The sequence below is a fragment of the Salmo salar genome, chromosome 06, assembly GCF_965601325.2.
Source record: "Salmo salar chromosome 06, fSalSal1, whole genome shotgun sequence".
NCBI classification, from domain to species: domain Eukaryota; kingdom Metazoa; phylum Chordata; class Actinopteri; order Salmoniformes; family Salmonidae; genus Salmo; species Salmo salar.
In genome coordinates this window covers 4619896-4635000 of record NC_138296.1, presented here as the reverse complement: position 1 = coordinate 4635000, position 15105 = coordinate 4619896, and the positions used below count along the sequence as shown (strand labels likewise).

The 15105-nt window shown below is 43.5% G+C and overlaps 1 protein-coding gene across 2 annotated transcripts in view; it reads right to left on the bottom strand.

The window, feature by feature from the left end:
* The window catches only part of LOC106606188 (periplakin), a 51871-nt gene that overhangs the window by 26883 nt on the left and 9883 nt on the right, over nt 1–15105 (bottom strand). Inside the window, exons 2-3 of one of the 2 annotated variants that reach the window (XM_045719570.2) lie at nt 3703–3802; nt 3211–3365 (exon numbers count right to left, since the gene is read on the bottom strand). In XM_045719570.2, the coding sequence (XP_045575526.1) occupies nt 3211–3365; nt 3703–3802 (255 nt within the window). Of the gene's footprint in view, nt 1–2702; nt 2756–3210; nt 3366–3702; nt 3803–15105 lie in introns of those variants that run through there. The other variant, XM_045719571.2, reaches the window with a different exon arrangement.

Genomic DNA, 15105 nt, shown 5'->3' with positions numbered 1-15105 from the left:
CCTGGCGGTGCTGCAGGTACATATCTACTAGATAATATAACTCCTGCTCAATCATCTCAGCCTGGCGGTGCTGCAGGTACAGTGGGTATATATCTACTATATAATATAACTCCTGCTCTATCATCTCAGCCTGGCGGTGCTGCAGGTACAATAGGTACATATCTACTAGATAATATAACTCCTGCTCTATCATCTCAGCCTGGCGGTGCTGCAGGTACAGTAGGTACATATCTACTATATAATATAACTCCTGCTCTATTATCTCAGCCTGGCGGTGCTGCAGGTACATATCTACTATATAATATAACTCCTGCTCTATCATCTCAGCCTGGCGGTGCTGCAGGTACAATAGGTACATATCTACTAGATAATATAACTCCTGCTCTATCATCTCAGCCTGGCGGTGCTGCAGGTACAGTAGGTACATATCTACTATATAATATAACTCCTGCTCAATCATCTCAGCCTGGCGGTGCTGCAGGTACAGTAGGTATATATCTACTAGATAATATAGCTCCTGCTCTATCATCTCAGCCTGGCGGTGCTGCAGGTACATATCTACTATATAATATAACTCCTGCTCTATCATCTCAGCCTGGGGATGCTGCAGGTACATATCTACTATATAATATAACTCCTGCTCTATCATCTCAGCCTGGCGGTGCTGCAGGTACAGTAGGTACATATCTACTAGATAATATAACTCCTGCTCTATTATCTCAGCCTGGCGGTGCTGCAGGTACAATAGGTACATATCTACTAGATAATATAACTCCTGCTCTATCATCTCAGCCTGGCGGTGCTGCAGGTACAGTTGGTACATATCTACTATATAATATAACTCCTGCTCTATTATCTTAGCCTGGCGGTGCTGCAGGTACATATCTACTATATAATATAACTCCTGCTCTATCATCTCAGCCTGGCGGTGCTGCAGGTACATATCTACTATATAATATAACTCCTGCTCTATCATCTCTGCCTGGGGGTGCTGCAGGTACATATCTACTATATAATATAACTCCTGCTCTATCATTTCAGCCTGGCGGTGCTGCAGGTACATATCTACTATATAATATAACTCCTGCGCTATCATCTCAGCCTGGCGGTGCTGCAGGTACAGTAGGTATATATCTACTAGATAATATAACTCCTGCTCTATCATCTCAGCCTGGCGGTGCTGCAGGCACAGTAGGTACATATCTACTAGATAATATAACTCCTGCTCTATTATCTCAGCCTGGCGGTGCTGCAGGTACAGTAGGTACATATATTTTACTAGATAATATAACTCCTGCTCTATCATCTCAGCCTGGCGGTGCTGCAGGTACAGTAGGTACATATATTTTACTAGATAATATAACTCCTGCTCTATCATCTCAGCCTGGCGGTGCTGCAGGCACAGTAGGTATATATCTACTAGATAATATAACTCCTGCTCTATCATCTCAGCCTGGTGGTGCTGCAGGTACAGTAGGTACATATCTACTAGATAATAGAACTCCTGCTCTATCATCTCAGCCTGACGGTGCTGCAGGTACAGTAGGTACATATCTACTATATAATATAACTCCTGCTCTATTATCTCGGCCTGGCGGTGCTGCAGGTACATATCTACTAGATAATATAACTCCTGCTCTATCATCTCAGCCTGGCGGTGCTGCAGGTACAGTAGGTACATATCTACTAGATAATAGAACTCCTGCTCTATCATCTCAGCCTGGCGGTGCTGCAGGTACAGTAGGTACATATCTACTATATAATATAACTCCTGCTCTATTATCTCGGCCTGGCGGTGCTGCAGGTACATATCTACTATATAATATAACTCCTGCTCTATCATCTCAGCCTGGCGGTGCTGCAGGTACAGTAGGTATATATCTACTAGATAATATAACTCCTGCTCTATCATCTCAGCCTGGCGGTGCTGCAGGTACAGTAGGTACATATCTACTAGATAATATAACTCCTGCTCTATCATCTCTGCCTGGCGGTGCTGCAGGCACAGTAGGTATATATCTACTAGATAATATAACTCCTGCTCTATTATCTCAGCCTGGCGGTGCTGCAGGTACAGTAGGTACATATCTACTAGATAATATAACTCCTGCTCTATTATCTCAGCCTGGCGGTGCTGCAAGTTCTTATCTACTAGATAATATAACTCCTGCTCTATCATCTCAGCCTGGCGGTGCTGCAGGCACAGTAGGTATATATCTACTAGATAATATAACTTCTGCTCTATCATCTCAGCCTGGCGGTGCTGCAGGTACAGTAGGTACATATCTACTAGATAATATAACTCCTGCTCTATCATCTCAGCCTGGCGGTGCTGCAGGTACAGTAGGTATATCTAGTGTAGTGTATATCTACTAGATAATATAACTCACTCCTGTTCAATCATCTCAGCCTGGCGGTGCTGCAGGTACAGTAGGTATATCTAGTGTAGTGTATATCTACTAGATAATATAACTTCTGCTCTATCATCTCAGCCTGGCGGTGCTGCAGGTACAGTAGGTACATATCTACTAGATAATATAACTCCTGCTCTATCATCTCAGCCTGGCGGTGCTGCAGGTACAGTAGGTATATCTAGTGTAGTGTATATCTACTAGATAATATAACTCACTCCTGTTCAATCATCTCAGCCTGGGGGTGCTGCAGGTACAGTAGGTATATCTAGTGTAGTGTATATAACTCACTCCTGTTCGATCATCTCAGCCTGGGGGTGCTGCAGGTACAGTAGGTATATCTAGTGTAGTGTATATCTACTAGATAATATAACTCACTCCTGTTCGATCATCTCAGCCTGGGGGTGCTGCAGGTACAGTAGGTATATCTAGTGTAGTGTATATCTACTAGATAATATAACTCACTCCTGTTCGATCATCTCAGCCTGGGGGTGCTGCAGGTACAGTAGGTATATCTAGTGTAGTGTATATCTACTAGATAATATAACTCACTCCTGCTCTATCATCTCAGCCTGGGGGTGCTGCAGGTACAGTAGGTATATCTAGTGTAGTGTATATCTACTAGATAATATAACTCACTCCTGTTCGATCATCTCAGCCTGGGGGTGCTGCAGGTACAGTAGGTATATCTAGTGTAGTGTATATCTACTAGATAATATAACTCACTCCTGTTCGATCATCTCAGCCTGGGGGTGCTGCAGGTACAGTAGGTATATCTAGTGTAGTGTATATAACTCACTCCTGTTCGATCATCTCAGCCTGGGGGTGCTGCAGGCGTTTTGCGTCGACGGCGTCCTCATCCAGGCCTTGCAGCAGCTCCAGAGAGCTTAGGATGCGCTTGTTGGTGTCGTCCTGGTACAGAGGCTTCTTGCCCTCGTTGATCTTACTCACATCCTGATACAACACAGAGCAGTCAAAGGTTTTCATATGATATTGTCAAAGACATTGAGAGCCACGCAGAGCCAATTAGGATAATGCAAACAGTCTGCCAGAGCCCCCAATATGATGTTGTTGTTGCATTATCAAAACCTATCAGAAGGTTCTGTGACGTTCTATGAAGTTCTGTGTGTTTCTTTGAGGTTCTATGTAGTTCTGAGGTTCTATGCGGTTCTACGCAGTTCTATGAGGTTGTACGATGTTATATGATGATCTTTGAGATTCTATCCAGTTCTGTGTGGTTTTATGATGTTCTAAGCGGTTCTATGAGGTTCTGTGTGATGCGGTTCTTTACCTTGTTGAGGTTTTGCTCCGTCTCAAGGATGAGCTTCTCCACCTTATCAGCATTCTTCTGCAGCTTCTCAATCAGAGCAGACAGCTCAGAGGAGGGTGCCCTGGAAGGAGTAGGTGACGACAGTTAAATTTGAGTCATTTAACTTATACAGAGCGACTGCATTCAACCGATGCAATGCATTCAACCGAAGTAGGTCAAAACAACCATATATGACTGTCATTGCAAGTAAAACAAACATTCTTCAAAACGTTCTTCTAGACCTGGGATGGGCAACTCCAGTCCTCTGGGGCCAGATTGGTGTCCCACTTTGGCCCCAGCTAACACACCTGACTCCAATAATCACCTAATCATGTTCTTCAGTTTAGAACGCAATGAGTTTAATCAGCTGTGTTTGCTAGGGATGATGGGGAACAGTGTGACCCCCCCCATACAGACCATCTGAGGGGAGAAGACACCAGTTAGTTCTACATACAGACCATCTGAGGGGAGAAGACACCAGTTAGTTCTACATACAGACCACCTGAGGGGAGAAGACACCAGTTAGTTCTACATACAGACCATCTGAGGGGAGAAGACACCAGTTAGTTCTACATACAGACCATCTGAGGGGAGAAGACACCAGTTAGTTCTACATACAGACCATCTGAGGGGAGAAGACACCAGTTAGTTCTACATACAGACCATCTGAGGAGAGAAGACACCAGTTAGTTCTACATACAGACCATCTGAGGAGAGAAGACACCAGTTAGTTCTACATACAGACCACCTGAGGGGAGAAGACACCAGTTAGTTCTACATACAGACCATCTGAGGGGAGAAGACACCAGTTAGTTCTACATACAGACCATCTGAGGAGAGAAGACACCAGTTAGTTCTACATACAGACCATCTGAGGAGAGAAGACACCAGTTAGTTCTACATACAGACCATCTGAGGGGAGAAGACACCAGTTAGTTCTACATACAGACCATCTGAGGAGAGAAGACACCAGTTAGTTCTACATACAGACCATCTGAGGGGAGAAGACACCAGTTAGTTCTACATACAGACCATCTGAGGGGAGAAGACACCAGTTAGTTCTACATACAGACCATCTGAGGGGAGAAGACACCAGTTAGTTCTACATACAGACCATCTGAGGGGAGATGACACCAGTTAGTTCTACATACAGACCATCTGAGGGGAGAAGACACCAGTTAGTTCTACATACAGACCACCTGAGGGGAGAAGACACCAGTTAGTTCTACATACAGACCATCTGAGGGGAGAAGACACCAGTTAGTTCTACATACAGACCACCTGTGAGTTCTGTTCTAAGTACAGAAAGACCACTGTTAGGTTACAGGGATAGTTCACAGTTGGGTGAACTATGCCTTTAAAAGGAAAGAGTCTGCAGTGACCGTATCTCTCTGAAAACCTTTAGAGACCATCTGTGAGTTCTGTTCCGAGTACAAAATGGACTTGAGCAACAGACATTAAAACTATGTGTCATAATGTGGGCCTACACTAGTAAACAGGACCCTACGTTGATACTTTCCCAAATCGCGGACTGTAGCTTTAAACTTAAACAAAACTGTTAACTTTGACATGCTAACGTTGACTGAGGGATAAATCAACTCTTCAGACTGTTAGAAATGAAAGATGGATCCAGTCAGTAACTAAGCTCCAGTCTTCATCTTAGTAACAGACTCAGTCAGGATTAACACTGCTCTTCAGCAGGGATGCTTAAAATGGTAGCTGTCATTAAGGAGGTAATCAGATGAGTGACTGAATGAAGTGCACTTGCCTTGCCCTCACTTCACCGTCTGCCTGCCGTGTCTGCTAACCCTGAATGAACCTGAAAGCTCCCTGCTGCACATCTCCCATGGTTCAGATATCATGGGCTGCATCTCAATAGTCTAGTAGTTTCCTCTCCTTCATCCAATAGACTAATAGCTTCCTCTCCTCAATCTCAATAGTCTTGTAGCTTCCTCTCCTCATCTCCTCTCCTTCATCTCAATAATCTAGTAGCTTCCTCTCCTCCTCTCCTTCATCTCAATAGTCTAGTAGCTTCCTCTCCTCCTCTCCTTCATCTCAATAGTCTAGTAGCTTCCTCTCCTCGTCTCCTCTCCTTCATCTCAATAATCTAGTAGCTTCCTCTCCTCGTCTCCTCTCCTCTCCTTCATCTCAATAGTCTAGTAGCTTCCTCTCCTCATCTCCTCTCCTTCATCTCAATAGTCTAGTAGCTTCCTCTCCTCATCTCCTCTCCTTCATCTCAATAGTCTAGTAGCTTCCTCTCCTCATCTCCTCTCCTTCATCTCAATAGTCTAGTAGCTTCCTCTCCTCGTTTCCTCCCCCCTAACTCTCTATTGAAGAGAAGACATGATGAAACATGATTGGACTCAACAGCCTACATTAGAGGCATGTAAATCAGGCCATCGCCAGACCAGGACAGTAACACCATTGTCTAATCTGACATACTGTTTGCATAGTGCTGTGGAAAACACTGACATTAAAACACACCTTTGTTCATACTCAGTGTAATTGATTAAATAAAACACATTGGCTCATATAACCTAAAAGTACTGCAGTGGAGGCAACAAGAAACTACAGTATATAGCTTGGGCACCTAACTACATGACTCTTCCTCACTCATCTTTACACATCTTTTCCTTGCCCAACAACAACAGCAACTAGATTACTAAAGCAGAGACAGACTGATACCCTGGATAATATTAGAAGTGTTTCTATAAAAAGCTTTGTGCGTCAGAAAACATGTCTCCAGTCTGTTTACCTGTGAGTTTAAAATGGAACACCTGATCTCTGTTCAGAACACCATGCAGAGAGGAGACATTCCAGAACACCCAGCCCATCACACTAACTACTGATCTCTGTTCAGAACACCATGCAGAGAGGAGACATTCCAGAACACCCAGCCCATCACACTAACTACTGATCTCTGTTCAGAACACCATGCAGAGAGGAGACATTCCAGAACACCCAGCCCATCACACTAACTACTGATCTCTGTTCAGAACACCATGCAGAGAGGAGACATTCCAGAACACCCAGCCCATCACACTAACTACTGATCTCTGTTCAGAACACCATGCAGACAGGAGACATTCCAGAACACCCAGCCCATCACACTAACTACTGATCTCTGTTCAGAACACCATGCAGAGAGGAGACATTCCAGAACACCCAGCCCATCACACTAACTACTGATCTCTGTTCAGAACACCATGCAGAGAGGAGACATTCCAGAACACCCAGCCCATCACACTAACTACTGATCTCTGTTCAGAACACCATGCAGAGAGGAGACATTCCAGAACACCCAGCCCATCACACTAACTACTGATCTCTGTTCAGAACACCATGCAGAGAGGAGACATTCCAGAACACCCAGCCCATCACACTAACTACTGATCTCTGTTCAGAACACCATGCAGAGAGGAGACATTCCAGAACACCCAGCCCATCACACTAACTACTGATCTCTGTTCAGAACACCATGCAGAGAGGAGACATTCCAGAACACCCAGCCCATCACACTAACTACTGATCTCTGTTCAGAACACCATGCAGAGAGGAGACATTCCAGAACTCCCAGCCCATCACACTAACTACTGATCTCTGTTCAGAACACCATGCAGAGAGGAGACATTCCAGAACACCCAGCCCATCACACTAACTACTGATCTCTGTTCAGAACACCATGCAGAGAGGAGACATTCCAGAACACCCAGCCCATCACACTAACTACTGATCTCTGTTCAGAACACCATGCAGAGAGGAGACATTCCAGAACACCCAGCCCATCACACTAACTACTGATCTCTGTTCAGAACACCATGCAGAGAGGAGACATTCCAGAACACCCAGCCCATCACACTAACTACTGATCTCTGTTCAGAACACCATGCAGAGAGGAGACATTCCAGAACTCCCAGCCCATCACACTAACTACTGATCTCTGTTCAGAACACCATGCAGAGAGGAGACATTCCAGAACTCCCAGCGTTCCTTCTGCGGCACGGTTCTTAGATCATACTGTACATGCAAATAAGCTACTATAAATCATCTTTGCTTTCATACAATACTTCACACACACACACACACACACACACACACACACACACACACACACACACACACACACACACACACACACACACACACACACACACACACACACACACACCAACTCTCTCCAACTTTCCTCCCCCCTAACTCTCTATTGAAGAGAAGACATGATGAAACATGATTGGACTCAACAGCCTACATTCATCTTGTCATTGGAAACAGTATTGTGTGACTCACTCCTCTCTCATGGGAGTCTGCTGTCATTGATGGAGGAGCTGGTGAAGTGCCATCAACCAGTAAACCACATTCTGATGGCACATAAATCAAATCAACGTTTATTTGTCACGTGCGCCGAATACAACAGGTGTAGACCTTACAGTGAAATGCTTACTTACAGGCTCTAACTAACAGTGCATTTTCTAAGTAAAGAAAATAGGTATTAGGTGAACAATAGATAAGTAAGGGAATAAAACAACAGTAAATAACAGTGAACAATAACAGTAGCGAGGCTATATACAGTAGCGAGGCTATATACAGTAGGGAGGCTATATACAGTAGAGGCTATATACAGTAGGGAGGCTATATACAGTAGAGAGGCTATATACAGTAGAGGATATATACAGTAGAGAGGCTATATACAGTAGAGAGACTATATACAGTAGAGTGACTATATACAGTAGAGAGGCTATATACAGTAGAGGCTATATACAGTAGAGGCTATATACAGTAGGGAGGCTATATACAGTAGAGAGGCTATATACAGTAGAGGATATATACAGTAGAGAGGCTATATACAGTAGAGAGACTATATATAGTAGAGAGGCTATATACAGTAGAGAGGCTATATACAGTAGAGGCTATATACAGTAGAGAGGCTATATACAGTAGAGAGGCTATATACAGTAGAGAGACCATATACAGTAAGAGGCTATATACAGTAGAGAGGCTATATACAGTAGAGGCTATATACAGTAGAGAGGCTATATACAGTAGAGAGACCATATACAGTAAGAGGCTATATACAGTAGAGAGGCTATATACAGTAGAGGCTATATACAGTAGAGAGACTATATACAGTAGAGAGGCTATATACAGTAGAGGCTATATACAGTAGAGAGGCTATATACAGTAGAGAGGCTATATACAGTAGAGAGACCATATACAGTAAGAGGCTATATACAGTAGAGAGGCTATATACAGTAGAAGCTATATACAGTAGAGAGGCTATATACAGTAGAGAGGCTATATACAGTAGAGAGACTATATACAGTAGAGGCTATATACAGTAGAGAGGCTATATACAGTAGAGAGGCTATATACAGTAGAGAGGCTATATACAGTAGCAAGGCTATATACAGTAGAGAGGCTATATACAGTAGAGAGACTATATACAGTAGAGAGACTATATACAGACACCGGTTAGTCAGGCTGATTGGGGTAGTATGTACATGTAGATATGGTTAAAGTGACTATGCAAATATGATGAACAGAGAGCAGCAGTAGCGTAAAAGAGAGATTGGCGGGTGGTGGGTGGCGGGACTCAATGCAGATAGCCCGGTTAGCCAATGTGCCGGGGCACCGGTTAGTCGGGCTAATTGAGGTACTATGTACATGAATGTATAGTTAAAGTGACTATGCATATATGATGAACAGAGAGTAGTAGCAGCGTAAAAAGAGGGGTGGGGGGGGGGGCACACAATGCAAATAGTCCGGGTAACCATTTGGTTACCTGTTCAGGAGTCTTATGGCTTGTGGGTAAAAACTGTTGAAGCCTTTTTGTCCTAGACTTGGCACTCTGGTACCACTTGCCAATTCCACTCTCCTAGGTCATGATTACACAGTGTTGATCCTGGTTATGATGTCCTCCTGAGGACAGAACTAGTTATAACACAGTGTTGATCCTGGTTATGATGTCCTCCTGAGGACAGAACTAGTTATAACACAGTGTTGATCCTGGTTATGATGTCCTCCTGAGGACAGAACTAGTTATAACACAGTGTTGATCCTGGTTATGATGTCCTCCTGAGGACAGAACTAGTTATAACACAGTGTTGATCCTGGTTATGATGTCCTCCTGAGGACAGAACTAGTTATAACACAGTGTTGATCCTGGTTATGATGTCCTCCTGAGGACAGAACTAGTTATAACACAGTGTTGATCCTGGTTATGATGTCCTCCTGAGGACAGAACTAGTTATAACACAGTGTTGATCCTGGTTATGATGTCCTCCTGAGGACAGAACTAGTTCTAGCACAGTGTTGATCCTGGTTATGATGTCCTCCTGAGGACAGAACTAGTTATAACACAGTGTTGATCCTGGTTATGATGTCCTCCTGAGGACAGAACTAGTTATAACACAGTGTTTATCCTGGTTATGATGTCCTCCTGAGGACAGAACTAGTTATAACACAGTGTTGATCCTGGTTATGATGTCCTCCTGAGGACAGAACTAGTTATAACACAGTGCTGATCCTGGTTATGATGTCCTCCTGAGGACAGAACTAGTTATAACACAGTGTTGATCCTGGTTATGATGTCCTCCTGAGGACAGAACTAGTTATAACACAGTGTTTATCCTGGTTATGATGTCCTCCTGAGGACAGAACTAGTTATAACACAGTGTTGATCCTGGTTATGATGTCCTCCTGAGGACAGAACTAGTTATAACACAGTGTTGATCCTGGTTATGATGTCCTCCTGAGGACAGAACTAGTTATAACACAGTGTTGATCCTGGTTATGATGTCCTCCTGAGGACAGAACTAGTTATAACACAGTGTTGATCCTGGTTATGATGTCCTCCTGAGGACAGAACTAGTTATAACACAGTGTTTATCCTGGTTATGATGTCCTCCTGAGGACAGAACTAGTTATAACACAGTGTTGATCCTGGTTATGATGTCCTCCTGAGGACAGAACTAGTTATAACACAGTGCTGATCCTGGTTATGATGTCCTCCTGAGGACAGAACTAGTTATAACACAGTGTTGATCCTGGTTATGATGTCCTCCTGAGGACAGAACTAGTTATAACACAGTGTTGATCCTGGTTATGATGTCCTCCTGGGGACAGAACTAGTTATAACACAGTGTTGATCCTGGTTATGATGTCCTGCTGAGGACAGAACTAGTTATAACACAGTGTTTATCCTGGTTATGATGTCCTGCTGAGGACAGAACTAGTTATAACACAGTGTTGATCCTGGTTATGATGTCCTCCTGAGGACAGAACTAGTTATAACACAGTGTTCATCCTGGTTATGATGTCCTCCTGAGGACAGAACTAGTTATAACACAGTGTTGATCCTGGTTATGATGTCCTCCTGAGGACAGAACTAGTTCTAGCACAGTGTTGATCCTGGTTATGATGTCCTCCTGAGGACAGAACTAGTTATAACACAGTGTTGATCCTGGTTATGATGTCCTCCTGAGGACAGAACTAGTTATAACACAGTGTTGATCCTGGTTATGATGTCCTCCTGAGGACAGAACTAGTTATAACACAGTGTTTATCCTGGTTATGATGTCCTCCTGAGGACAGAACTAGTTATAACACAGTGTTGATCCTGGTTATGATGTCCTCCTGAGGACAGAACTAGTTATAGCACAGTGTTTATCCTGGTTATGATGTCCTCCTGAGGACAGAACTAGTTATAGCACAGTGTTTATCCTGGTTATGATGTCCTCCTGAGGACAGAACTAGTTCTAGCACAGTGTTGATCCTGGTTATGATGTCCTCCTGAGGACAGAACTAGTTATAACACAGTGTTGATCCTGGTTATGATGTCCTCCTGAGGACAGAACTAGTTATAACACAGTGTTGATCCTGGTTATGATGTCCTGCTGAGGACAGAACTAGTTATAACACAGTGTTGATCCTGGTTATGATGTCCTGCTGAGGACAGAACTAGTTATAACACAGTGTTGATCCTGGTTATGATATCCTCCTGAGGACAGAACTAGTTATAACACAGTGTTGATCCTGGTTATGATGTCCTGCTGAGGACAGAACTAGTTATAACACAGTGTTGATCCTGGTTATGATGTCCTCCTGAGGACAGAACTAGTTATAACACAGTGTTGATCCTGGTTATGATATCCTCCTGAGGACAGAACTAGTTATAACACAGTGTTGATCCTGGTTATGATATCCTCCTGAGGACAGAACTAGTTATAACACAGTGCTGATCCTGGTTATGATGTCCTCCTGAGGACAGAACTAGTTATAACACAGTGTTGATCCTGGTTATGATGTCCTCCTGAGGACAGAACTAGTTATAACACAGTGTTTATCCTGGTTATGATGTCCTCCTGAGGACAGAACTAGTTATAACACAGTGTTGATCCTGGTTATGATGTCCTCCTGAGGACAGAACTAGTTCTAGCACAGTGTTGATCCTGGTTATGATGTCCTCCTGAGGACAGAACTAGTTATAACACAGTGTTGATCCTGGTTATGATATCCTCCTGAGGACAGAACTAGTTATAACACAGTGTTGATCCTGGTTATGATGTCCTCCTGAGGACAGAACTAGTTATAACACAGTGTTGATCCTGGTTATGATATCCTCCTGAGGACAGAACTAGTTATAACACAGTGTTGATCCTGGTTATGATGTCCTCCTGAGGACAGAACTAGTTATAACACAGTGTTGATCCTGGTTATGATGTCCTCCTGAGGACAGAACTAGTTATAACACAGTGTTGATCCTGGTTATGATGTCCTCCTGAGGACAGAACTAGTTATAACACAGTGCTGATCCTGGTTATGATGTCCTCCTGAGGACAGAACTAGTTATAACACAGTGTTGATCCTGGTTATGATGTCCTCCTGAGGACAGAACTAGTTATAACACAGTGTTGATCCTGGTTATGATGTCCTCCTGAGGACAGAACTAGTTCTAGCACAGTGTTGATCCTGGTTATGATGTCCTCTTGAGGACAGAACTAATTCTAGCACAGTGTTGATCCTGGTTATGATGTCCTCCTGAGGACAGAACTAGTTGTAGAGTATTTTTGTAATCTGTCATCTCCAGAAGGTGCTTCTTCTTCTCCTCCTACAGAACTGGTCCAACAGGTTCCATTCTCCTTTATGTAACAGAGAATGATCTTTAAATCACCTGCAGTATGAAGTGATGAAGTGATGAGTGCATTGAAGAGTAAGAGTTTTATATTTTTGATATTAGATCACCTGTTGGTTATACATATCGATCTATAGTAGTGTCTATTTCTACGTCCCTGAAGCTGGGTATTGGACTGGGGTTCTGATCAAGTCTAAACAATGGTGGGATCTTATTCAGACAGGTTGATTTATCACATACCAGAATTGGGTTCAAATGCTTTTCAAAATACTTGAAACACTTTCAGCGTTTGCTTTCGTCTGCCCGGGGTGCCAGATGAACAGGGTTGGGTCTTTTGTGACGGTTTCATATTCTATTGGATCCATTGCGCCAGGCAAGCTCAATCAAGCCCAGAAAGAGGATATGAAAGGCTTTGAACCCAGGGCTGGTATGTGATAAATCAGCTTGTCTGAATAAGATCTCACTGTTGTATGGACCCAGTATCCAGCTTCAGGCACATAGAAATAGACAGTACTAGAAATTCATAGATATGATATATATAGCATTAGTAGACAGGTGTTCTAATAACAGAAATGTACAACTGTTTGCATATGTGACCTTTCAAGGTATTCATAGTTTGATTAAATCATATGTTACGGTTTCCATGCCCCGGCTTGACATTTTAATTAAATAATAAATTATAGTCCTTGCCATATCTATTCAAAAGTCAGTGTGATTGCATTGCACACTGTGCAAAGAGTCTGGGTGTTTTCAACCACTGACAAACTGTTGGATTCTTGTGAAACTGGCATTGGTTCCAACTGGGGCAAAATGATATGATGTCCCTGGTTCCAACTGGGGCAAAATGATATGATGTCCCTGGTTCCAACTGGGGCAAAATGATATGATGTCCCTGGATCCAACTGGGGCAAAATGATATGATGTCCCTGGTTCCAACTGGGGCAAAATGATATGATGTCCCTGGTTCCAACTGGGGCTAAATGATATGATGTCCCTGGATCCAACTGGGGCTAAATGATATGACGTCCCTGGTTCCAACTGGGGCTAAATGATATGACGTCCCTGGTTCCAACTGGGGCTAAATGATATGATGTCCCTGGTTCCAACTGGGGCTAAATGATATGATGTCCCTGGTTCCAACTGGGGCTAAATGATATGATGTCCCTGGTTCCAACTGGGGCAAAATGATATGATGTCCCTGGTTCCAACTGGGGCAAAATGATATGATGTCCCTGGTTCCAACTGGGGCAAAATGATATGATGTCCCTGGTTCCAACTGGGGCAAAATGATATGATGTCCCTGGTTCCAACTGGGGCTAAATGATATGATGTCCCTGGTTCCAACTGGGGCTAAATGATATGATGTCCCTGGTTCCAACTGGGGCAAAATGATATGATGTCCCTGGTTCCAACTGGGGCAAAATGATATGATGTCCCTGGATCCAACTGGGGCTAAATGATATGATGTCCCTGGTTCCAACTGGGGCAAAATGATATGATGTCCCTGGTTCCAACTGGGGCTAAATGATATGATGTCCCTGGATCCAACTGGGGCTAAATGATATGACGTCCCTGGATCCAACTGGGGCTAAATGATATGATGTCCCTGGTTCCAACTGGGGAAAAATGATATGATGTCCCTGGATCCAACTGGGTCAAAATGATATGATGTCCCTGGTTCCAACTGGGGCTAAATGATATGATGTCCCTGGATCCAACTGGGGCTAAATGATATGATGTCCCTGGATCCAACTGGGGCTAAATTATATGATGTCCCTGGTTCCAACTGGTCCTAAATGATATGATGTCCACAGTTTTTGTAAACTTTTACTTCTGTTGAGCTGATTATTTGACAATGTGATGTTTGGTGCAGAAAGTTGTTCTGTGTCTTGTCTTGTTTCCTGATTGTCAAGAAGGCTAGGAGGTTATACAAATAGATGTTTACAGTCTATAGGGGGAGGGATGGAGGAGTGGGGAGGGATGGGAGGTGGATGGAGGAGTGGGGGTGGATGGAGGAGGGGTGGAGAATGGAGGAGGGATGGAGAATGGAGGAGGGATGGAGGAGTGGTCAAATGTTACTGGTCACATACACATCTTTAGCAGATGTTATTGCGGGTGTAGCGAAATGCTTGAGCTTCTATCTCCAACAGTGCAGTAATATCTAACAAGTATTATAAACTGGGTGGTTCGAGCCCTGAATGCTGATTGGCTGACAGCTGTGGTATATCAGACCGTATACCACGGGTATGAGAAAA